This window comes from Ammospiza caudacuta, chromosome 1 (genome assembly GCF_027887145.1).
Source record: "Ammospiza caudacuta isolate bAmmCau1 chromosome 1, bAmmCau1.pri, whole genome shotgun sequence".
Classification (NCBI taxonomy): Eukaryota; Metazoa; Chordata; class Aves; order Passeriformes; family Passerellidae; genus Ammospiza; species Ammospiza caudacuta.
In genome coordinates this window covers 135,603,673-135,628,844 of record NC_080593.1, presented here as the reverse complement: position 1 = coordinate 135,628,844, position 25,172 = coordinate 135,603,673, and the positions used below count along the sequence as shown (strand labels likewise).

General features: G+C 38.9%; 1 protein-coding gene across 2 annotated transcripts; it reads left to right on the top strand.

The window, feature by feature from the left end:
* Positions 1-1,670: 1,670 nt before the first annotated feature.
* LOC131556767 (Y+L amino acid transporter 2-like) lies at positions 1,671-25,172 on the top strand. Of its 2 annotated transcripts, none has more exons than XM_058803620.1 (10): positions 1,671-2,131; positions 8,500-9,017; positions 10,275-10,400; positions 13,024-13,168; positions 14,036-14,159; positions 14,877-14,980; positions 15,254-15,350; positions 16,344-16,493; positions 18,721-18,904; positions 19,588-25,172. In XM_058803620.1, the coding sequence occupies exons 2-10, from the start codon at positions 8,516-8,518 to the stop codon at positions 19,677-19,679; spliced, it is 1,524 nt and encodes a 507-aa protein (XP_058659603.1). In that variant the 5' UTR covers positions 1,671-2,131; positions 8,500-8,515; the 3' UTR covers positions 19,680-25,172. The 2 variants fall into 2 exon arrangements, with proteins under 2 accessions (XP_058659603.1, XP_058659610.1); XM_058803627.1 differs by lacking the exon at positions 1,671-2,131 and adding an exon at positions 2,220-2,319.

The following is a 25,172-nucleotide window of genomic DNA, read 5'->3' as shown; positions in this document are numbered from 1 at the left end:
AGTCAGTATGAGCCGCAGTCTGACACTTCTGTTGTTTTACTGTTGTTTTAACAGTAGTTTGTACATTCCTCATTTCTTCATTGCAATTCCTAACAGATTTTCCTGCTTTTTCACTCCAAGGGGAAATGATGCTGATGTTTCAGACTGACAGTAAAAGCTTTTCTCTGAGTTGTAACAGCTCACTGAAAGCCTTTTAAAATGTGCACGTAGAAATGTCTTTTTATATGTAGACAGGGAAAAATAGAAACACGGGAGTACACATATTATTTAGTGTTTGTTGGCATTAGATTTTGTATGGTATTTTAGCACCTTGTCACTGAGTAGTTGCTGCTCCTTGTGTTCTGCTGCCATACCTGAAGTTAACATGGTTGGAAGAAGTTTGTTGGTCTGTGAGCTACATTCTCTCCTGCATCAACTTCATGGCAAAGTAAGTAAAACTCTGGTTTTACCAAGATGACACCAATGGTGGCCTTTGTTTGCCATTCAGAGTCTTGCAGCTGATGGCAGAGGGTGTTTGGCAGTGTGTTTTCAGTCAGGGGTCAGTGTAAGTGCATCTGTTGTGGATGAGCACTGTAGGGGCCTGGGCTGGCTGAGGCACAGAGGGCAGAGTTATGGAACAGGAGGAAGCAGAGCACTTGGCAGGGCACCACTGAGCTGTTTGCTGCAGCTGAGCAATGGCATGAATGAAGAGGGCTCTGGAAATAATTGAACTGGCCTTGTTTCCAGTGCAAGTATGAAAAGCTTTCCTGAACAGTAATGGAAGCGTGGGCAGAAAATGCCACAGGTTTAGTCAGGCAAGCATGCCTTACTTTGCTGTTCAATCAGGAAATGTGTGTTTATATGTAACTGAGACACACAGAAGAATTACTGTGAACAGTAAGTTGGTACAGGAGAAGCTTCAGTGCAAACATTCTTATCAAGTCCTGAAATACTGTAAAAATGAGTAAGAAAAACTTGTTACAAAGGCATTCACATTCACTTCTTTACATTAAAATGCAAGATTTACATTTAATCTTCCTTGGCAAAGGAACTAGATTTTGTGTTTACAGAATAAATGTTCAGGAAAAATCCTTTTTGTGCACAGTGCATGCTTTATGATTGCTCAATGTTGATTTATGTGCTGTTCCTGTAAATCTATGGCAAGTGTCCAGTAGTGTGTAACCAAGAGGGTCAGACCAATAGAAATATGGGAGACATTAATGAAGAAAAGAGTCTGTTTCGTGTTTGAACATGCAGCTTCTACAGACTTGAAACAAAGGGCTGAGGCTGGCTCAGGAGCGGGATAAATGGACGGTGTAAAGGTGGTCTGATAGCAAAGTCCCTCAACATAACACACAATCAGAAAAACAGTTTGGTGCCCCACATCAGAAACAGGACAAACTCAAGTTCAAATTTCAGAGTGAAAATAATTATACATTCTTGAAAATATACATTCTGGGCTTCAGGTTTTAGTTTGTGAACAATTGCCCTGACAGAAGAAAAAGAATTTAAGATGACAGAGGCCCTGATTAAGGAACGTGGGGCTCAGCCTCTGTCTGTCCAACAAGGAAAAACATCCCTGCAAAACATACCCATTGCCAAAATTGCTACATTATAATGTACGTAACCACAGACTTGCAGGCAGCTGGAATTGTGCAATCTTTTCAGGCAGGCAGACTTAGAGAGCTCTCATCCTTCGTAGATAAAACAACTTGAAAACTGTTTATTCAAAGAATTTGTCCTACACCTGCTTTGAATAGGGTTTAAAAGAAACACAGCCATTTCTGTGTAAACATTAACTGTATAGCTGTCTCAATCTACCATAAAAAGCATGTTTATACAAGATGTTACTTTAAAATGAAGAAGCAGGAGGAGCGCTGGCTTTAAAAAGAAAGATTTGTATTGTGTTTATTATTCCTTTTGGTCACCATGGGTTACAGGGTGGAATGTACAACAAGATTTTATGCTCCTGCTTGTTTTCTAGTTGGGCTGCTCAGGTGTGTTGGAGGAATATCTGTGCTTGGATTCAAATGTTTTAGTTTTCTGTGTGATTAGTGGTCCAGTCTGAGGAAGTGCTGTTATCTGGTGCTTCAGCTCTAGTGACAAGACTCTTGACCTGCTGGATCAGCTCCTTCCTGATGCCCTTTGGCACGTGAGTACATCATTCTTCACGGAAAACAAAAATCCCGGTTAAATCTTGCATTTATTAACTTTTCACTCTGCCAAAAAAGCAGAGTTTTATTTTCTGGATGTTTACTTGTATGCTGTATACCATACTGGCTTTGCTACAGGACATCACAGGACAACCTATTACTTCAGAAGACTAACTGAATACACTGGGTAAATAATTTCTTTCTTTCTTTGCTTATTCTTATCCTAGGGTTTTTTTTTAAAGCTTATTTAATTAAAGTAAGATCTTAATGCCAGATCAGCCTGTTTTGTGTCTCATGCATCATGTCATAAATTACTATAAAAGACACAGATCTATAATTCTGAAAATAAGAAAAATAATCGAGTTGATTAATATCTAACAAAGCATAGATTAAACTTAGAAGAAAATTTGGAAAAAAAACCCCAGAAAAACATTTAGTAGTTTGAAATTGAATAATGTCTATTAATTTCAGTTTACAACTCTTTCTAGTCTATCCCTCTGAAAGACTTTCTGATTTAGCAAGTTATGCCACCAGAATAAACATCTTTGTGTAGTGTTAGTAAAAATTCCACTGAGGCTTTCTAAATCGGCAAGAAGGAATTAGTCTGCATTAGTTATTCATGGTTTCAGTGACATATGGATGAAGGATTTTTCCACCCCAACTTTCTTTTTTTTTACTTCTATCACAACTTTCTTAGGAATAGAGAGCAGCAGTTGCCTGCTTCTGCCTGCTAATGACCTCAGCTGAAGCTGTTTGGGGAAACCACATTCCAGGAGAGTCTGAGATCTTTCTTGAAAGCTCTCATTGATTTTAATATTCATGCTACTGTAATAAAAATAGCAGGTAATGCAGTGAGTGAGAGAAGTGGCTATTCATATGGGTATTAACTTAGCTATCCTGGTTAAACAGAGGTGTTTATTTAGAGCAGCAGCCCTAGAGAGGCACTGTTCTATTCCAGCAGCCCTTCTGCTAAAGGAAGCAAGCATGTCACCTACCCTCTGGTAAGCTGCTAGCTTCTCTTTTTAATACTTTCCTTAGATTTGGGCTACAGTAGCTTTTCTCTCAAATCTCCTCTGTGATTTGTTTTGGGGTAGGAATGTAGTGCTGGGGGTGGAGCAAGTCCCTTCTGTGGGAAAGGCAGTCCGTGTCCCTGGTAATGCATGTGAAGCAGTAATTCATTAAATGTTTTATAAACATAGAATTTGAAATCCAAAAAGAAATATGCTTGTTTCCTATTGAGTGAGAAATGTTTGCTTCAGATGAGATCAAAGTGGATTTTTTGTTGCTGTTGTTTGAGTTTTTAGTATTATAATTTCTGAGAGTATTTTATTTTATGCTGTTTCCTCATACTGCATAATCTTGTTTTGTTTGCTTTCCTCATTGGGAAATGTCCAACAGTACAAGCTGTTATGAATACTCCCTTTGAGACCTGTTGATGCTCATACTCAGTAGTAGAGTTTTGAAGTTTGAGCTACACATTTTTGGTCATGTTGAAAACTGCTTGCTCCTCTGATTTCATGTTCCAATAGCTATTAATATAAATGTGTATGTTTGGATTTTTTTAACTTTTACAGGCAGGAGAAAATTGCCCAGAATGTACTTAGAGAAAATAAGAGATTGCTCATGACTTTTACATGTGCTTTCTACATGCACATTGATTTCTAATACACACATAATTAAAATGTGCTAGATTTTAATTTTAAATGTTATTCTTAATGTCACTAATTTTCTGAATGAAACTAGAAAATATTGGGAGTTTATCCGTTTTCTTAGCTGGTTTGACTTTGCCTGGTACATTGGTGGCGCTTTCATTATTGAGAAATTTTGTGGAGGTAGACAAAATTCACCAAAACAAAAGACCATGAAATGAGGTGTAAATCTGATGGCCAGCATGTTCCAACATCTTTCATAGCAGTTGACTTTTTAAATTACTTTCCTCAGCTTCCAACGGAAGCTGCTGAAGGCAGCAATAATTCATCTCTGAGATCTTATTGATTTACTAATATTTCTTAAATTAAAAGATGAGAATTGCTAAATACTCTTAAACAGAGGCATCTCAGTCCCTCTGGAAGCAGTTTGTAAGACTGCACAAGTCCGTAAGTTCCTATGGAGGTACATAAGCACTTCCCTGGCCAAGCCTTCTTGAATCATTTGGCAAAGTTGAATTACCTCCTTAAGAAGGAAGCAATCTTTCATGAAATGTAGACCCCTGAAGAATGGGAAGAGAAAATCCTGCCCTACCACACCAGCCCTACAGTAATTTATGGAGGAACTGTGTTTGATTTCAGCTTTAGTTTTCAACTACTATCTACTTGCCACTTCCTTCACTTTTGTGTATGACTTTTGGCAGTGGCTTAAGTAAGAAACGACCTTTTAAGAATTACCTGTATGTAATTAACTTAACTTCTCAGGCATTGGTCTCCAAGGTCCTTTCTCTTGCTCTTCACATATCCAGCTGTGAGATAAACATGAAGCTCCAAAGGATTTAGGGCCATTATGGCTGTCTGGACTCTCAAGGCATTGTATTTCCCTGAGAGGAAAATTTGCCTCCATTTATTGAGAGAGTGCCTAAGAGAAAGGAAGATCTGAATGAAAATAGGTTCTGAAGCTGTGTAGCAGAGCTCACTTGCTGACACGAGGCAGAGGCAAGTGCTGGCAGCTGTGTCATTCAGCCTGCACATTGATTCCAGAAAGCAATACCTCCTTCTGCTTGTCCCACTCTGTGGAACCAAGACACCAAGGACCTTCTTTAGCATCAGAAAGCTTTTATGCTTTGCTCTTCAGACTTCATACTCAAGAGTTACTAAAATGCCTGTACTGGTAATTTCGCTGCCATAAAGTTTTATCATCACAACACCCAACCATGTTAAAACTGAATGCGAAGAACCTCAGCTTTTTAATTACTACATAAATTAAAACTTTCTGGTCTCAGAAAGCCACTTTGAATGCTAGATGATTCACCATAAATATTTTTCATCTATTATAGTGCAGGATTTTATGACTGAAAATGGCCACCTCTGTAAGAAATCACCTTATTACAGGTCTGATGGTTGTCCCCAATAAGCTCTCTCAGTTAGTAGCTTTTGCTGTCTCTCACTTGGATTGGTGCACCTTCAAAATGGTGGAGAAGAGCTATTGAAGCATTCTTGAACGTGCAAGCTTCTCAGCTGAAGTTTCTTGGCACACCAGTTCAAGGCGGAAGCAACGGTGATGGTCCCAGAAAGGGAACATGGTGGCATGAGGATGAGGTGATAGTGACAAGAGTAGGACAGGACTATTGACCAGATTCAGTAGGAAAAAAATAGCAGAAGCTATAATGAGGTAAAGAATTAGACAACAGACACTGGGCAAATCTTTGAATAGTTTTCATCATTGCCTGGAATGTAAAAGCATTCTTTAAACATTTGACAAAAAAATTATTCTTAAGCTATTATACAGGGAGATCTGTACAGCAGATTATGTCCTATATCCCACTAATTTTCTTAATAGCATGAAAACTTTGCTGAGAACTAGCATCAGTCACGACTCAGTGAATCTTGTTTATTTAAGGACATAGTCCTGAATAAAGAAATCAGTAACTGCTCCAACAATGTGATGGCACTGAATGAAATCAGTGCACTGTCAAAGCTGCTAGAAATATTACTATTGTCTTGGTGGAGAAGGACAGGCAGAATCTGTTGAAAAAATTTTGTCCAAAAATTTGTACTTTCATATTATATAAATTAATTACAGTGAACTTGCACATCTTGGTTATGGAAACTGAATCTCTTTCCCTTTGATTCTCGGGCCACACCTATTTGAGGACTTATTTGAGGGTCTGGGTAAAAGTTCTGCTAATGTGACATGTCTCAAAGTACTGAATTTTGAACTGTTTCTTCTAATTGTTTTTCTTTCATAATGGTTTAATCAGCAGTCACTTATTTATGGAAGAAATACTTCCCTACACAGCTCCGGTTACAAATTTTTAGAAATTGGAAATAAACTTTTGGTAGCACAAGAGATAAGAGGAAAATATGCAAAACATTGTGTTACTTAAGAATATAATTTAAACTTTACCTTAGTGCTCTCATGAAAGCTGCAGATTGTAAAAGTACTACTAGGCTTCAGTAGCACTGCCAGTTTAAATGATCAAATTTCCTTTAGCTAGCAGGCCCTCTGTACTAGACATCCGAGTTCAGGTTTGATACCATGTACGCAGGTTACCCATAGCTACCAATTACTTGATGTATTCTTTTTTACAGGAAAATAACTGTATCCTCCTTACCAGGGAGACTTCATTTCAGGAAAAGCGATAGCCCCTGGGTTTGATCACTGCTTGCATAGCTCCACATTAACATCACCTGGGTAACAAAGGTTAATTTTGAATTCCCACACCCTTTGAGCTGTGCTGATTGAAACAGTTGGGCATTTCAGCTTCCAGCCAGAGCTCACATTTAAAAATCTGAAAAAAAAATTAAAAATCATACATCAAGTACAAGAAGCATACAATCATTTTAAATCAGCTATGCTAGAAAAGGACTATTAATACAGAAATATGTCCAGATTTTAGCATGTTACTATCATGATGAACACTCCAAACAGCTGCCATCATGGGAAGGGTTTCTGCTGATATTTTATGTAGCCATCAAGAACAGAAATGGAGACAGGAGGTTCTGGAAGTATTGGCCTATTGGCCTGTATTTTGGGGTGGGGAGGGTGACTTTTTCCTCCTTTCTGTCACACAGAAGGTAACAGGTGAAGCTCATCAGGAATCTGAAGGAAGATATATGAATGGTGTATTGGATGCATGAAATTTCTCCCTGCAAAACAGGATGATGTTTTTTATTCCTAGAGGGATGATGTGACAAGTAACAGGAGTCACTTGTGTGTGTGAGGAGGAGGAGGCCAAAAAGTCAAAAGGGAGACTGCAGTCATGCTTGGACACTTTTGACAAGAGTTAATGTTTAAGTTTATACCTGTGTTCCCACAGTGTTCCTGTGGTTAGGGAAAGTGCCATTGGGATGAGAAAAGCATTTAATCTTTAAAGAGAGTTTGGCATCTTTTAATTTTTAGTACTCATCAGGCCTTGTTCACTATTTGATCAATTAGGAAAGTAAGTTGCATCAAAAAAGCTGGGAAGGAAGACATAGAATTATAATATATTCAAGGTTGCTAAACCAGCCATACTTTAACAGGAAAGCAAACCTTTCAGGAAGTTTGGGGAGGGTCGATTGTTTTAAATTGGCCATTGACCCACGTTTAACAACACAAATTTATGAATCACATGTAATGTGTAAATGTAATGTGTAAACATTTGTAATCAAATGGGTTTTGTTTTGCCAGTGTTGCATGGATGAGCTTTGTTCTACTCAGGGAACTTGGATCTAGATCATAGGATTTTAAGGAAATGACCTTCAGAAGTGCTTTTGAGTGTGTGTGGAGGAGAGAAGGGAAGGAGAAACAGATGTCTTTTGAGATAGATACCAAAAATTAGCCATTGGTCTAAGCCACCTTATACATCAGCAGGACTCAAGAGCTGAGGCAGTCCCTGCAGCCCTGGGTTCCTCAGCCCCAGAGCTGTGCAGGTGTGCACAAGGCAGGCTGATCCTGTGCAGTCAGGTCCTGCTTCCCAGCTCCCAGCACACTTGGATCTTGTCCTGTGAGCAGCAGAGGGAAATGCTTTTACAGACATGTTTTGTTGGACTCTCTTACGCAGAAGCATTCCAGGGACAGAGTGTCCCAGACTCAATCCCTCTGAATGTTAGTGGCTTCTCCTGAGTTAAGTGAGGTTAATAGCTAACCAAGCTGCATTATTCGCTGCCGCAGTAAAAGATTTTTTTACCCTCATATGAACATTTATTTTGTGAGATTAGAGGTTTTGAGGCTCTTTTTCTGTCTTTGGTGTTCTCCAGCAGAACAGTTTTCAAGTGAATGTCATTTGATAAAACAAATAATAATGAAATTGAAATTCTTTGTGAGATAAGAACAAATTTTAGGAATAGGTATTCTTGTAGAAGATACTCCAGCTGTATTAGAACATGTTTCCCGGGATACAGTGTCTCTTCCTTCCTTAAAATATTTTCAATAACATAACATAGAATTGCAATTCAAGACAAATAATAATAGTGAACTGAGAGTTAACAAAAACTTCAGAATCTATAACCAAAGACAGTGGCCTCATATTTATGCATTAAAAAGGTATGTAACCATGAAAGTTAAAAAACTTCACTAGTGTGCTGTTCCTGAACTGCAAGATAAAATCAGGCAAAATAGTTGTTCTTTGTATCATTTATGCCTTGTATGTTAATTTTATTATCCATGTCTCTGATGCCACATGCATCAATAATAATAATAATAATACAAAAATGTTTTCTCCTCTTGTTTTCAGATAACGTGACTTGAAGATGCCAGCCCCTTGGCAAAAATGCTGCAATAAAAAGTCCAGAACTGAGAATGCAAAAGCTGAAATGGACAATATGGCAGAGACAAGTGAAAAAATGCAGATGAAAAAAGAAATCACATTACTAAATGGAGTTTCTTTAATTGTAGGGAACATGATTGGCTCTGGTATATTTGTATCACCCCGAGGGGTTTTAATGTATAGTGCTTCCTATGGACTCTCACTGATCATCTGGGCACTTGGTGGGATTTTTTCCCTGTTTGGAGCTTTGTGTTACGTGGAACTGGGAACATCCATCATAAAATCTGGAGGCAGTTATGCCTATATTCTGGAGGCATTTGGGGCCTTTGTGGCCTTCATCAGACTCTGGTCTTCCTTGCTAATTATCGAACCAACAACTCAGGCAGTGATAGCAATCACATTTGCTAACTACATTGTTCAGCCAATTTTTCCCCACTGTGAGCCGCCGTATGACGCAGTCAGGCTGATTGCAGCTGCCTGTATATGTAAGTAGTGATTGCCAGAAGTTAGGAACTGTAATTATGCATGGTCAGAGAAGGTTTTTCTAAATTTCTATTTCTTTGTATTCTGTGAAAATAATTATTACCTATCAAAAACACGTTCTTAAGAACTAATAATCTTTTATTCAGATGTATTGTGTTTGGAGCTGGTATTACTAGAGGGGAGAGGAGAATTACAACAATTTGGCAGAGAGAAATTGTGACTGCTGATTAAAGGTACACAAATGTCTATGGGTTCACTGGCCTAACTGGCTGACAGGACACTGTCACATGCACAGATTCATTTATGAAAATGAAGGCAAGAATTTCTTTGAGCATGTGTGGTTGCATGCTAGTGCCCTAACTATATAGAATGATTTCTAAATTATTTTCATTTTGAGAATTACAAAACCCTTTTTCTTCCTTTCAAAACTGAAGTATAGATTATAGGCAAGTCAAGGAAACAGAAGCAAAGACCAAAAAGATTTCTAGATAAGAAAAAGCCCACTTTGATCCATGCCTGAGAGCACTCTATGTGACCATGCCATGTTTGTTCTGCTCTCTTTTCCAGCAGCTGGGCTTCATACCTGGTGCCAATGCACACCATCACCTTTCCTCATCTATCTCTGTTTTGAATCAGGGGGTGGCAAGAGGGAGAAGTTTGCTGTGTTGCCCTGTGTGTGCTGGAGTGAGAGGAGATGGGCACATGGCTCAGGCCCTGGCTGGACCTGCTGCCAGCTGAGGGACAAGCCTGACTGCAGAGAATTTGGGAAAAGGAGGAAACTTCAAAACCACGAGCACAGAGTAATAGCATGCTGGCCTGGCTCAATTCAGTATCTTCTCACAGCATGCAAACTATGTTTGTGCAGAAGTTGTCCTTATTCTATACCAAAACTGGAGCTTAACTCAGCAGGAAGAAATTTTTGATATACAGGATATAAAGAAATACTATCATTTGTATGTAAATAGCTCTTGTTGAGTTCAGTAAAATTTAAATATTATTTAAAAGGAGAAGGAGCTAGTCCTAAAGTTCAAAGATTGATGTGTTTTGTCCTACTCACTGTCATGAAAACAGAAAATCATTGTGTAAATTTTAAACCAGGTATTTCTTTTTAGTAAATCTGGGTGGTCCTGAAGTGGTGAAATTTAATTCAGTTTTACTCCTTGAAAGAGTAGTAGTATCTGGAGAGATGGGTTTGAAATATGACTTAAATTATGTTAAACATCCAGGGCTCCTTTCATGCATATTCTATTTCTCTGCAGGTTCCTTAACATTTATTAACTGTGTTAATGTAAAGTGGGGTACCCGTGTACAAGATATTTTCACATATGCCAAAGTCATGGCTCTTATCTTGGTGATATCTGTTGGCCTTTACAAAATTGGCAAAGGTAAGAATAATTTTCATTTACCTAAATTCTATGAAATTAATCATATATGATGATTTCCAAATCCATGTAGGGAGATCTTTAACACTTATATATGAAGTGTTGTTTATTCTGCAAAGAAAAGTCTGCCATAGGAAGATCAGATGTATTTCATGGCTTGTTAAGCAATAGAGGGTTAATTATTCAGGCCAAGTCCTGTGCTGCTTGGTCTGAATAGCAAATAGCAGCTAAATTAACATCACTTTACTGCTGACTAGTTAAAGTCAGCCTCGGTGTCTGACTCATGCATTACTACCTGTCCTGTAACAGGACAGGGGAACAGAATTTGCATTGCTCCTCACAGTTCCCCCCACCACCATTCTCACCCTACTGGCACCACCCCCAGGCACAGCACCCTGCCGGAAGAGAACCAGAGAGGGTAAATCATAGGTGGGATTTGTGGGAGGGCATCTTTGTTCCTAGAAACAGAGGAGAAGACTGCAACAGTGCAGTTGTGTGAATCACTGTGGCATGGTGTTACTGTAAGGCATCACAGGGCAGATGAGCCACCTCCTATCAGCAGTAACTGGACTGAAGTGAACACACTGCAAAGCTGGAGAGCAGTTTATGCTGGTGCTACCTCAGAGCTCTGTATATAGCAATAGATTTGATTTTATTAATTGGGCCTCTGGTACAGTGAATTCTCCTCTAGTTCTAGCTCTGCTGCTTAGATTACTAAGGGTTTTCATTTTCATTTTCTCTGAAATTCTTAAATTGCATAGCCTTTATCTTTATTCCATTGAAATAAAGGTGGTTTTCCCTCTCCAGTTTAGGAATTATCTTTTTCTCCTGCTAAATTAACTTATAAAACCTAACAAGCATGCTTTCTATTCCATTTCTGTTTGCTGGCCTCCTCCTTTCCTTTGCTGCAGTTGCATCAGGTGTTACACCATAAAGCTGCATTAGACTTTAGGAAAGCTTTCTGGTTTAGCCCTTACCTCTGCATGTCAGTTGTCACCAGCTGGTTGAAGTCTAAAGGGACCTGGACAACCAAACCCAGCCCTAAGGGCAGAGAGGTGAACATTCCGAGAAGAAGCATTGCTTAAGGGTCACAGTTGCATGAAGGAGTAGTTCCCCTCATGAAACTGCTGCAGCTTTGCAAAAGTGTGATTCTGCGGTGTCACCTCTGTAGCAGCACCGCCCCTGCTTTCAAATTGCCTCCTTCAAAACTGCCTCCCCTCCTGCTCACTGCTGTGCTGCTGGGGGCAGGGGCTGCTCCCTCTGGCCCCACATACTGCCCATTTTGTTTCCTCTGCATTGCTCTGTGGGCTCAGGGAGGGTTGAAGCATAAAGGGAACATTATGGTGAGGCACACGAAGTGCTGAGGGCTTTTACTGGTAGTAAAGGTCTCATCTCTGCTTTGCTTAAGCAGAACTGAGCACTTAAATATGGGAAAGTCTGGGAGGAGGAATGATGCCAATTTCTGGAGGAAGCTGTGATCAGGTCAATGACCCTTTTAAACTCAGCAGCTGTTTTAATGAAAAGAACAGTTATGATGTTTTAGCCCTGCCTTATTCTTTCTGATGTGCTTAGATACACTTCTTGTGTTAAAGGTCTGTAAATATAACTGATTCTGAATATGAACTGTCTTTACCAAAAAAACAACTCAAAAAACTCTTCTTGAACATTTTGGATTTTTCTTTCTTTTACCTTCCAACCGTTTTCTTCTCCAAAGTATGTGTACATCCCATATCTTCTCTTCTTTGGTTCAAACAGTCTCCTGCTCTTCGGTGACTGAATTGCATTTGTAGTATCTAAAAACTCCTTAGTTGAATCAGTGCTTTCATTTTACAAAAAAAGACTACCAAAAGACATTACTTTTTTTTCTAATTGAAGTTTCAGCATGTTTCTGTCCTCTCTTAATACTTAACCCGCTTCCATTTTCATTAGATGGCAGGCTTTCCTTCTGCAATCTCAGTAAGGCCTTTCTTCCACTTTCCAGCTCGGCAGTGAAGGCTTGTGCAGTTTCACTAACATCTGGCCTATTTTGCAGCACTCTGCAGGTTCTCATCTCAACTAATGGAGCTTAACGAAAGCAGAATTTTTAAAGGAAAAAATTTTAATTTCATCCCTTAGTTTTGGGGAAGCCCCTTGTGGGTCAGAGCATCCCACTGAAAAGTAAAGGAGGTCCCCCTCTAGTGGCCACTAATTCATCTGGGGAAAATAAAAGCACAGCTGTTAGGAAGGAATATGAGACAGATTCAGGAACTGAAACTGGGTTTGCCAAGCGCCTCATCCTGGCTGACAGGGCACTGCATGCCCTCGCTATGGCTCCCTCCTTCGGAAGGGTCAGCAGTAATGTCAGGAGGGGACTCTGTGAATTCTGGTAGAATTACAAAAGTCACATCAACAAACATGTGAAAATGTTCTATTTTCTCCCTGTGCAAGTATAGCTGTCTGAACATCTGGTTGAAACTCTCTTGTTTGTTAATTAAAAATGTAAGTTGTGCAGTTTTAGAAACAGTAATGAAACCCAGATGCAGTGGGGTGTTATTTCCTTTTGGTTAGCTGGCACTTGAGGTGTAGTGCCCGTCTAAGTTGCAATCCTTGAAATGTAACAGTCAATTGGCACCTGCCATTTGTACAGGGGAAACTGAAAACCTGAGAGCTCCGTTTGAGGGCTCAGCAACAAACCCAGGGATGATTGCCCTGGCTCTCTACTCTGCCCTCTTCTCCTACTCAGGATGGGACACGCTCAACTATGTCACCGAGGAAATGCAGAATCCTGAGAGGTAAACACAGGCTTTCCCTTTGAACCTCTGACAGGTGATGGCAGGACAAGCCACTCTGTATTTGTTTCTGATTACTCAAATTATTTTCTCTTCTCTTCAAATGAAGGAGTAAGTAGGAGAACTCTTTCTGATTATTGTGCTCATTTATCAGTTATATCACACTAATGAATCAGTTACCTGTATATGTGTATTTTACATCTTCCACTTCAGACTACAATTTTTAAAGAAGAAGAACAAATCCCTGCTGAAAGCAAGGAAAAGCAAAGGTGCATCTGGCCCTCTAAAATTCCCTGCATCTCTTCAGTTAGGCAGAATTATTTTCCCAAGACATTTTTTGCCACCAGTAGAGTAAGACTGTGTTCGATTTGTGGCTTTTATGATGTGATCTTCAGCATTATGGTTTATGGGCAAATATCATCTCCCTCCTTCTGTAGGGACGCCAGCCCTGTGGGAGTTGGCTTGAGTCAGCCACTCAAGCTGATATAGTCCATCTTGTCTTGGGACGTGCATAGGTTATCAGTCAGGGAAAAATGCCACAATCAAGAAAATACCTAAGTCTGTGCTTAAATCTTATTGTTTCAGAGCTCTCTTACATTGCTGCATATAACAGACAGTGTATTAAATTTACATGTATGAATGTTTTAAGGCTTTTTCTTTTAAACTTGTGACAGACACACAAGCAACAAACTAAGCTTTTTATGGCTTTATGGCATTGTTTCACACATAGCTGCTTGTTGTTTTGTAACACCATGATTCAAAATGATGGATTACAAGACGTGATGGAGGTATCCATTCTGGGAACAATCTTCTATTTAATTATTTCTTTTTTAAATAACATGGACTAATTTTTCCATTTTCCTTTTGCAGGAACTTACCTCTTTCTATTGCAATTTCAATGCCTATTGTAGCTATTATTTACTTGTTGACTAATATAGCATACTATGTAGTGTTGGACATGTCAGCTCTCCTCACAAGTGATGCAGTGGCTGTGGTAAGTTGTGGAACATAACTCAAACCAAAGACACTGCAGGAAAATTTCAGGTAGCATGCTTGGCAAACAGATGAAATACTATCATGTTGAAGGCTGCTTAAAACATTTTTTTCATGTAACAGTACCAGAAGGTGCATATCAAGAATATATCAAATAAATATGCTCTTGAAAAATTGTCTTTTATACTCTCTAAATCCTGCTCTTAACACTACATCATAGGAAAGATGCTTTTGCCAGGACCAAAGAGCTATAGAAAGTCTGGGTTGTTGGAGAACCATTTTTTTTTTGTTATCATTCTAATGTACAGTATGTAATGTTTAATGCTGCACAACCACAGCAATATTTTCAGTGCAGAAATGTGCACTGAAATGTTTTTTAAACCTTATCAATATTTTATACAAAAATAAAATAATAATTCATGGATTACTACAGTTGGGATTTGTCAGAATACTTTAAAGCAAATACATCATTCTCTTTTCCATCGCTGAATTAATCTAGGCTTAGATTTTTTAAAAAATATTTTTAATGTATCTGCCAATTTTATTTTGATGCTGATCAGCTTTTCTAAATTCTAATTTCCTAAGTCATTTTTGGGTGCCATCAAAAAGCATGGGCTATGACACTACATTTGGGATAATGTGTTTTCATGAGAGTTTCTCAGAATTATCCATATTCCTAACACAGTGGGCCTCACCATTATCTTTTTTTCTGTTACAGACATTTGCAGGTGAAACCCTTAGTCATGCCAAGTGGATAATTCCTATAGCAGTGGCCATGTCTTGCTATAGTGGCTTAAACTCATCAATTATTGCAGCATCTCGGTATGGAATAGAAGATTTATTTTAAATAATTGAAGAGGAATCTATAATCTGCCTTCTTTACTAGTTTGGTAATTTTTGCCATGTCAAGTCATACATTTATGACGGAGGTGTTGTTACAGTCAGATGTCTTCTCATGATTAGCAACATTTGATAAACTAAAGCCACTTAAGAAGAGAACAGCACTTACAACAGAGTAATAAAAGAATTGTTTCTTTGCTTTGTCAGGAAGCAAAAAGCTCTTCCTATGGTTGAGTTTCCCTAGTCTTTTTTTAGGCTGTTCTATGTTGGAGCCAGGGAAGGACACCTCCCTGTCAGTCTGAGCTTGATTCACGTGAAGTGCTTCACACCGGTCCCCGCTCTCCTGTTCAACGTAAGTGACACCCCGCGTCGCGCCTGCCTGGCACTTGGGGTCTGCGCCTGGGTAAAACATCTCTGCTCCGCCCTGGACGTCTCACACTTCTCCTGCCCTGGAGACATCTTCTGCATACGCCCACAATTTAAACTCATTGAGGGGGTGGGAGGGGTGTTGTTTTGTTTGATTGAGGGGTTTTTTTTCAGTGGAAAGAGAATGGCTTGATTCGTTCATGGGCTCTCCAAACAATATTAGTGAGAAGTACAATAGTATTGCTGAGAAAACAGAGAATGGCTAAAGATGTAATGGTATAGACAAGAGCTGTTTATATCTCTTATGTGAGCTTTTAAAGTTTCACTGGAGGAGAACATGTCAGGAGCATCTCTTCGGCCCTGCTGTAGGCTGATGTTCTACAACTGTAGTTATAACAGGAATGACAAAGCTCTTAAAATTAAATTTCTACCATTGGATGCCTATAGTCCTATTGACTTTTTTTCTGTTGCCACTATACAGATGAGATCTTGTGTTATAGAATTACTGGAAGTTATTTTCATAAATAATCTATGTATTTAAGCATGCATTTTATTTGATGTCTGCCATTGCCATGTGTTACATTTCGTTTATGAATAGATTATCATACTCACCCTGCTTGACATCAAATAATTTACTAAAAATTATAATCTCATTATAAAGATTCTTCTCACAGGGACTCTGTTTGCACTAGCAAGTTGATTTATACTCTCTGGGTATACCACCATTCACATTTTTGATGTGGAAAGTGGAAGTTTTTCTGCCCATCTGTTAAAATAGACATGGAATTCCTGGTGGTTTAGGTCTTTCTGTGCAGGCAGTATAGCACACCTGCAGGGCACAGAATTTTCTCTAATGGTTTCAGTTTATGAGTGGACTTAAATCCTAAGCTCATACAAATAGGTTGGAAACCGGTCAGTTTATAATTTTACTCTGTCCTTGTTTTCACATTAAAAAGTCTTTGTCTTTTATTGTTTCTAGGGCTTAATGACTTTGCTTTATCTCCTTGTGGAAGATGTTTTCCTCCTTATTAATTACTACTGCTTCAACTACTGGCTCTTTGTGGGTCTATCTATTGCAGGACTAATCTATCTGAGATATACTCAGCCACATAGACCACGGCCTGTTAAAGTAAGTAAAAAAGTCAGGAACAAAGCTCTAAAAGCCAGCTAATGCATGTGTTTATATGACTTTTAATATCACAACCATAACAGTACCAGTTATATTATAGATTATTTATTAGCCATAGAAATTCTTTCAAAATACAAGATGAAGGAGCAAAACCCATTAAGAGCCCACAAGAACATCTGTTCTGGTAGTTTTGCTGAGAGATTGAAATGATATACACCATTTATTCTTCTTTCATTCAGACTTGTTATAATTTTTGTTTCAAAACAAATAAGGAATAAATAAATGTCTTGGGGTTTTAGCCCATCTTGGGAGAAGAGCAGACTCAGCTGGTGATGGAAGCTCCAGAGAGGTTAACACTCTGATCAAACCTACATGATTTAACAAGCACAGTAAAATCCTTCCAAAGCCCATAAATGTCCAGAATTCTGCCCACACAGAAGTTAGCTTAAATTATCAAATATATTTTGAATGTTCCCTCCCACTGGGTAGTGGTCATAAACAGTAAAATGCAAGTTTGATGATTGACTTAGAAGAGCATTTGACTATCAGTTAGGCAAGGGTGAGTGCACAGAAACAAAGTGTGCCTAAAACCTGTTTCTAGTTTTAATCCAGTGATTGTCCCGGAAGCAAGGATGGAAACACACAGCAGGCACACAAAACCATGCACTGGTTCCTGTATGTTGGCTCCATGACCTGCATTTCGGCTCTGCAGTGATGCAGTAAAAATCAAGAGAATTACAAATTAACACCCCCCAAATATTTCTTCTTTGTCAATCTCTCTTCCTAAACTCCTCCATCATTTTTACAAACACATTTTCTTTCCACTAAAGTGTAACATCCTGATTAATTTTAAAAAAGTTCAAACAAAGGCATAAAATATTCTAAGCACTTCCTGATAGAAACCTTCCTAATTTTCCACAGCACACCAAATTTTCCTGAAGCATGTTCACACTCAATTTCCAAACTTTCCCACAAAATATGTAGAAGATAAATATTAAATCTTGCCTTATTGGCAATTTTGCCTCTGACTCTACTAAGGATTACAATCAGATTTTACACAAAGACTGTTTAATTCCTGTCAGCATTTGCCACCTTAGTCAACACCACAACTCCACATACACCATTTCCTTTTCTGAAATACAGCAGTTGGTTTTCATCAACTTATATTTTTATCCTTTAAAAGGGAAAAAAAGTATTTATAACAGTAAACTCTCACCAATTTCAGCTGGAATTCAAATGTCAACTCCTGGACCCTTGAGAAGGCTCACTACTAGAGACAGGAAAAATAAAAAGTGAAAAATAAATTTATAAAGAGGTTTTTGAAACCTTCATAGAATCATAAAAGGTCAAGGTTTGGAAGGGACCTCAAAGATCACCTAGTCCTAACCATCCCTGTCACAGGCAGGGACAATTTCCACCAGACCAGGTTGCTCAAGGATTTATCCAACCTAGCCTTGAACTACTGCCAGAGTTGGGGTATCCACAACCTCCCTGGGCAACCAGTCCCAGTGTCTCGCCACTTTCACAGTGGAGAATTTCTTCCTAATACCTAACCTAAATTTCTCCTCTTTCAGTTTGTACCCATTGTTCCTTATCCTATCACTACATTTCCTGGTGAAGAATCCCTCTCCAGCTTCCCTGTAGGCCCCCTAAGACACTGGAAGGTTGCTGTGAGGTGTCCATGCAACCTTTTCTTCTCTTGGCTGAACAGCCCCAGCTTTCTCAGCCTGCTGTCATAGGGAAGGTGCTCCAGTCATATCAGCTTCATGGCCCAACTTTCCTTATTTGTGATATGATATTTGTTAAGTGCCCACAAAAAGGGTTGTAAATCAGTCCTTTAGTTCTACAACATCAAGAATGTAATTGAAGGTCTAGAGAGGTAGTTCCCAACCAAAAATACAAGTAACAATTCTGAACTGAAGTTGGAGAGAAAGCTACCCATTACTTAAAGTATTTCTTTCAAAGGTTGATCTTTTACTAATTGTAAAGGAACTGAGTTTATGCAGGCCTGAAAAAAATAAAAAAGATGCTCAGATGTATACCAAATAAGACTCTCAGCAGTGTACACAGAAGTTAATAAATTATGCTGACTGTAAGCAGTCAAAAAGATTCAGTACATACTTTTATTATTGACATGTTTAACTTTAATCTGCAAAGCCTGAATTTTTACAATAGAGTGTTTGTTGCATCTTTTAACAAATGCTGTATTTTTTTTTTGTCTTCACAGCTTAGCCTCTTCTTCCCTATAGTATATTGCTTGTGTTCCCTATTCCTGATTATAGTGCCTCTCTACAGTGACACAATCAATTCCCTTATTGGGGTTGGGATTGCCCTCTCAGGCATTCCTGCATATTATTTGGGAGTCTATCTGCCAGTTGAAAAACGACCTAAATGTCTACTTTGGCTCTCTGGTAAGCAACATCATGTCCCAGTCACCATGTCAAAACCTTGGTCAGAAGAAGGAAAGAACAATTTTTCCTGAAATCCTTATTTATATGAAGTTTGGCTATGCTTTGGTATGTGGCATGTCTGAGATCATCTGCTTTATCACATGGTCCTGAACACAAAACCATGCTTACCTGTACAAAACAAGCCAATATGTAGGTGTCATAACTGTGTTGGCTCAATAAAAGCCACGTAGGATTGTGAATACTAAACCTAATCTTTTTAATACCCTGGAAGGCAGAAATACCAGAACATCTTTGCTTCACTTTCCATCCAAGAATGCAAAAATCCAAATCAGAGGAGTCCACAGATTTTAAAAAACAATGAAATAATTAATTATTCACTTGAAGGGTAGTTGCTAGTCCTCAAATTCAGACAGTCTGGAAAAACAAATTTTTAATATTTTTGTTTATTATACTTTGAATTCAGGTATCAGCAATGAAAATGTTGATGAAAACATGATCAAACAAGAATTTCAGTTTAATAATTGGCTTCTTTTGCTTTTAGCTATTTATAACTTATGCCTAATTTTATTGATCAATGTGTTTCAAGATTTTTCTGCTATCTGTGTAATGTTTTCAAATCCTCAAAATCCAGATGTATGTCTAAGATTCATTTAAATTTCTGTCACACATTTTTGCCACTACAGCTACAACAACGAAGTATGTTCAGATGCTCTTCTACTGTGCTCTGTCAGACCTGGACATAGATGTGGAACCCACCGCAGCCAAGAGTAAATAGAGTTGCCTCAACATTGAGAATTGTGCCTTGACATCTCCTATCTGGAACAATTTTTATCATCTGAAGTTCTCCCCACATGTTCAGTCATACTAGAGTGCCAACCACTGTACTGTGCATCAGTTTGATGTCAGTTAAGTTGTGATGGTTTTATAAAACACTCTGTTTTCCAGGGTTTCTTTTTAAAATTCTGTTTGTTAATATTGAGTTATCATGTAACATGTTGAAACTATAAAGCACTTTGTTGGAAAGGATGAAAGTTTGACAAGAAAGTTTCACAGATATGTGTGCTTGGCGGAAAGATCTTTGAATGTAGAATCTGAGAATGAAATAGAGATGGAAAGCAAGTTTTGATACAGAAGAACAATAGATGTCTAAATTGACAACTGCTGAGCCAGTCATTACTGGACAACTAACAAAGTAAAGGTTAAGTCGTGTTGGAAGGGTGTTTTATGACTAGAGCAAAGGATATGTTGACCACAAACAAAAAGATATTTTTACCAAGCAGAAATAGGTCTTAGGAAAAGCAGAAAGACAGCACAGGCAAACAAGCATGCCAATGTGGCAAGTCGGAAAAATGTCTAAGAATTTTTCACTGCAAGAAAACTGAAAAACAACTTTAAGCTTAAACTGTAACATATTAACTCATGTGATTGGATAGTATTGACCATAATATGGTAATGATAGTAGTTATGATAGGCTATAGGTAATAGTAAAGGTATTAATTGGTTATGTATTAAGATGCTCAGCAAAGAAAAATATATAATGCCATATAACCAAAACTAAAGGGTCTTCAGTCTTGTCTATAGCTGAAACTGACAGCTGTAGGCATGGCTCTGTCACCCACAACCCAAGACTGCTTTAAAATCTTGTGTACAATAAACAGCATTTTGAAGAGCCACCTGAAGTCCTGCATCTCTCGTCTCAGGCTCTTACTAATGGCGCCCACATTTTAGTAGGCAAACTCGGACTTTTAGCAGTAAGAGACCTCCTGGTGAACTCAGAAGGAAGAGCCCACAAGGAGAAACAGGCACCTGAAAGGAAGGTGACCGGAGGCTGGACAGGTGTTGCTGCAGGACAGTACCTGGATTGGAGCTCAATGTACAGCAAGGAGGACAGCAGGTGAGCACTGGGGAATCAATGGGGCAGAATGTGTCTGCTGATCAGAGACATGTGTATCAGCATTTAAAATATCTAATTAAATCCAGTCCAAGTAAATTACCAAAACAAGAGCTTAAAAAGCTTCTACCATGGACTGAGACCAAGTTCCCAAATGTCGATTCTACGGCTGTGTTTACCGGAGACCTTTGGGACTCTGTGGGGGTCAAATGACACAATGCTATTTCTCACCACGACAAAACAGCAGCAGATTTACTCCCCACTTGCTGTGTGCTTGTAGAAATGTTTTCTGAGAAACTCCCGCTGCAGTGCCCTTTCCCCCCACCATTCCACCTGAACCCTCCGCGCCGCCTCTCCAGCCGAGAGAGGGGAGGAGGAAGAGGGTGAGGAAAACACCAAATGCAGCTGCAGTAAGAGAGGCAGACCAAGCTAAAAGCTACTCTACCTCAAAGGATGAGGGGGATCCCTTAAATCCAACACCAAATCCTTAAATCCATCACCAACAAACCCTAAAAACCAACCAGATTTGTTTCCAAATAATCCCAGGACTTCCGCTGTGACTGGAGGAGATCTTTTAACCATGTCGCTGCCGCCAGCAGGAAGCACTGAGGGACCCACTAAATCATCCCCCAGATTCCTTACGCCTGCAACTTGCAAGGCTTTAGAGAAAATTACTGATGCTCTGCCAAATAGACCAGCACATCTCTATGTTTCAGATAAACATTTTTTTCCTTGCAGTTTTAGGAGAAACACTGAGACTGTATGGTCTCATCTTTCAATGAGGCTCCTCTCAAAATTGCCTTTGCTAATAACTGAATGGGTGTTTCTTTCTTACAGGTCACCAAAGACAATCTTTACATCTTTAGAGATGATTTCTCAAATCATCATCAAAGACAGAGCAAGGCTTCTTTCTAGAGCAGGTTGCAAATTAACTATCATCTACTTACCTATAATTAAATCCTATTTTGATTGGGCCATGCAAAAGTCAGATTTGTTGTATGCCTTGTTAGATTTTCCAGGTGTTTGCTCCATTCATTATCCAGCACACAAATTGATCAAAGCTAAATTATGCTACAAAGAAAAACCCCTTATCAGTGAAGAAACTTAAGAATCTCTTCAGTTATGGGCCAGGACAAACACACAAGGCAGTAGTTACATGGCAAAATAAAAATACTAAATCCTGGGAACCAGATGTTCAGACAGTCAAAGGTTGTCCTCAGACTGTTGAATTGGCAGCCGTGGTAAGAGCATTTCAGCTCTTTCCAGAGCCTTTTAACTTAGTCACTGATTCAGCATACATTGCTAACATTGTTAGGAGAATTGAAGGCTCTGTTTTAAAAGATGTTAGGAACAACAAATTGTCTTTGGCTCACCTGTCTTTATCAAATTTTGTCACACAGAACTAATCCGTATTTTGTTGCCCACATTAGAGCTCACTCTGGTCTCCCAGGATTTATGGCAGAAGGGAATGCACGAGCTGATGCATTGGCATCAGCAGCATGTGGTGGGGGAACTGCAGGAGACACTGAAGATTCCACTTTGGTGCTTCCTGCAGCTACCTTGCCTAACATTGTTAATAAGCTCAATTGAGTCATGCCTTTTTTCACCAAAATGCAGAGGCGCTCAGATGAGATTTTCATATTTCCCTAGAGCAAGCACAAGCCACTATAAGGGCTTGCCCTGACTGCTAGCTTGTCCAACCTATCCTTTCTACATATGCCACCAACCCAAGAGGGTTGGAAAGCTTTCAAAAATGGCAAACAGATGTCACAAAGTACCCTTCTTTTGGGAAATTTAAAAATATCCATGTCTCTATTGATACATTTTCAAAAGCAGTTTTTGCGTCTGCACATTTAGGAGGAACAGCTGAACATGTTTGCCAGCATTTTTCACAAGCATTTTCCTCACTGGATGTCTCTCAAGAAATCAAAACTGAAAATGGTCTTTCTTATGCTTCACAAGAATTTGCCACATTTTTAAATGACTGGGGTGTTTGCCATACATTTGGTATTCCCTAGTCTCCCACAGGTCAGGGAATGGTAGAAAGAACACATCAAACTCTAAAACACATTTTAGATCATCAGAAAGGGTGGGGAGCCCAGGATACACCTCAAGGAAGTTTGAATAAAGCTTTGTATGTTTATAACTTTCTTTGAATAGCTCTGCAGAAGAGCTTGATCTCCCCCCCCATTTACAGATATTTCATGTACAACAAAAAAGCAAAACTGAAAGAGTAGACCCCAGTTTTAATTAAAAATCTAGAATCAGGACAAATAGAGGGACCATATGATCTTATAACATGGGGCAAGGGCTTTGCATGAATTTCTACAGATATAGGACTCAAGGGGCTGCCAGCAAAAAATGTGAAACTGCACCACCCATCAAAGCCCATGGATGCTTCCACACCAGGCAGTGACCCTGCGAGTGGAAGCTGAGAAACCAGCACCCAAATATGAATTATGCAGAATCACCCAGAGAAAATTGTCTGCCAGAAACAGTTCAAGAAAATAATGGAGTTTTATTATTATTTGCGTGGGTGAATGCAGCTTTTACCCTTTTGTTTTTATTTTGTGAAAGTGAAGCTTTACCTGTAACTCAACCAAAGACAAATGTTTGGGTTTCTTTAGCCAAGTCCACAGGCTCCGACACCATCTGCTTATCCAACACAATCCCCTGATAAAACTCTTTCAACTTGTTTGGTTGGAGTGCCTTTCCCAGAAACTTTTGATAATGTCACTTTTGATAAATATTGGCCATATGACAATCATGACATTTCCCCAACTCCCAGCCTGAGACACCAAACTTATATTGGTAATTATAAAGTTGATAAATCTGACATTCAAGAATTGGAATTTTTAGGCTCATTAACAATGGACACTTGTTACTTGTTTCATTTTGTGGGAAAAAACAGCCCTCATCTAAATGTTACTCCTTATCATCCAGTTTATAGGAATGACTTGGTGTCATCAAACTAAGCTTCTTACATACAATGAACCTCACACAAATCATTTTAACAAACTTCCTATTCAATTTCCTAAAGGAATTGTCTTATCTGTGGAGACAGGGCTTGGCAAGGTATTCCCTCAAAATCAGATGGTGCCTCTTGTGCCCTGGGACAACTTACAATAATTGCTCCCAGTGTCAAAAAAGCAATCAAAAAGAAAAATAGAAAAATAAGATCTTCCTTGGGGCATCATTATGACAGCAACTGTGATAGTGAGTTTCACCCTTGGAACTCTGGAAAATCAATTGTTACAAGCATTTTTTTGCTTCAGCTGTCCTCAATTGCCCTGAAACAGTTAAACAAATTAGGGTGTTGGCTCAGTAAAGAAATAAACTCTGCTATGATTAATGATTTGCTGACAGATGAAGTCAGACATGCCACTTTACGAAATAGAGCTGCTATTGACTTTCTTTTACTAGCACATGGGCATGGCTGTGAAGATTTTGAAGGATTGTGTTGTATGAACTTGTCTGATCATTCTACTTCTATTCATAAACAGCTGCAAAACTTAAGAGATTTAGCTAACCAAATTTCAGCAGATGAAACAGTCTTGGCTAGACTGTTTGTTTGATGGTTGGAGATTTGCACCTTGGCTGAAGGAACCTTGTAAAGTAGGCTTGATTGTTTTAGTGGTGATAATTGTAATTATAGTAGTGGTGCCCTCTGCACTTCAATGTGTGCAGAGAATGATGAATAAGAAGACAGTTTCTAGCATCTTTGTTGTTCATCAGAATGGGGGAGATGTTGGAAAGGATGAACATTTGACAAGAAAATTTCACAGGTATGTGTGCTTGGCAGAAAGGTCTCTGAATGTAGAATCTGAGAAAGAAATAGGGATGGAAGCAAGTTTCAATATAGAAGAATAATAGATGTGTAAATTGAGGTTTGCTGAGCTGATCTTACTGGACAACTAAGAAAGCAAAGGTTATGACAAGTTGGAAAGAGATTTTATGACTTAGAGCAAAGGATAAGCTGACGACAAACAAAAGGATGTTTTTACCAAGCAGAAAGATACCACAGGCAAACAAGACATGTCAATGTGGCTAGTATAAAAAAGGTCTAAGAATTTTCCACTGCAAGAAAAACTGAAAAACAACTTTAAGCTTAAACTGTTACATACTATGTTGTGATTGGATAGTATTGACCATCATATGGTAATGATAGTAGTTATGATAGGCTACAGGTAATAGTAAAAGTATAGATTGGTTCTTATATTTTAAGATGCTCAGCAAATAAAAGTATATAATGCATTGTAGCCAAAACAAAAGGGTCTTCAGGCTTGTCTATAGCTGGGGCTGACAGCTGTAGACACAGGCTCTGTCACCCAGGACCCTGGACTGTTGTAACATCTTGGATACAATAAACTGCATTTT

Coding starts and splice junctions, on each gene's coding strand:
- LOC131556767 (XM_058803620.1), top strand. CDS start 8,516: ATGCCAGCCCCTTGGCAAAAATGCTGCAATAAAAAGTCCAGAACTGAG. Junction 14,981..15,253: donor TCAATTATTGCAGCATCTCG/GTATGGAATAGA, acceptor GTCTTTTTTTAG/GCTGTTCTATGTTGGAGCCA. Junction 18,905..19,587: donor ATGTCTACTTTGGCTCTCTG/GTAAGCAACATC, acceptor TTGCCACTACAG/CTACAACAACGAAGTATGTT.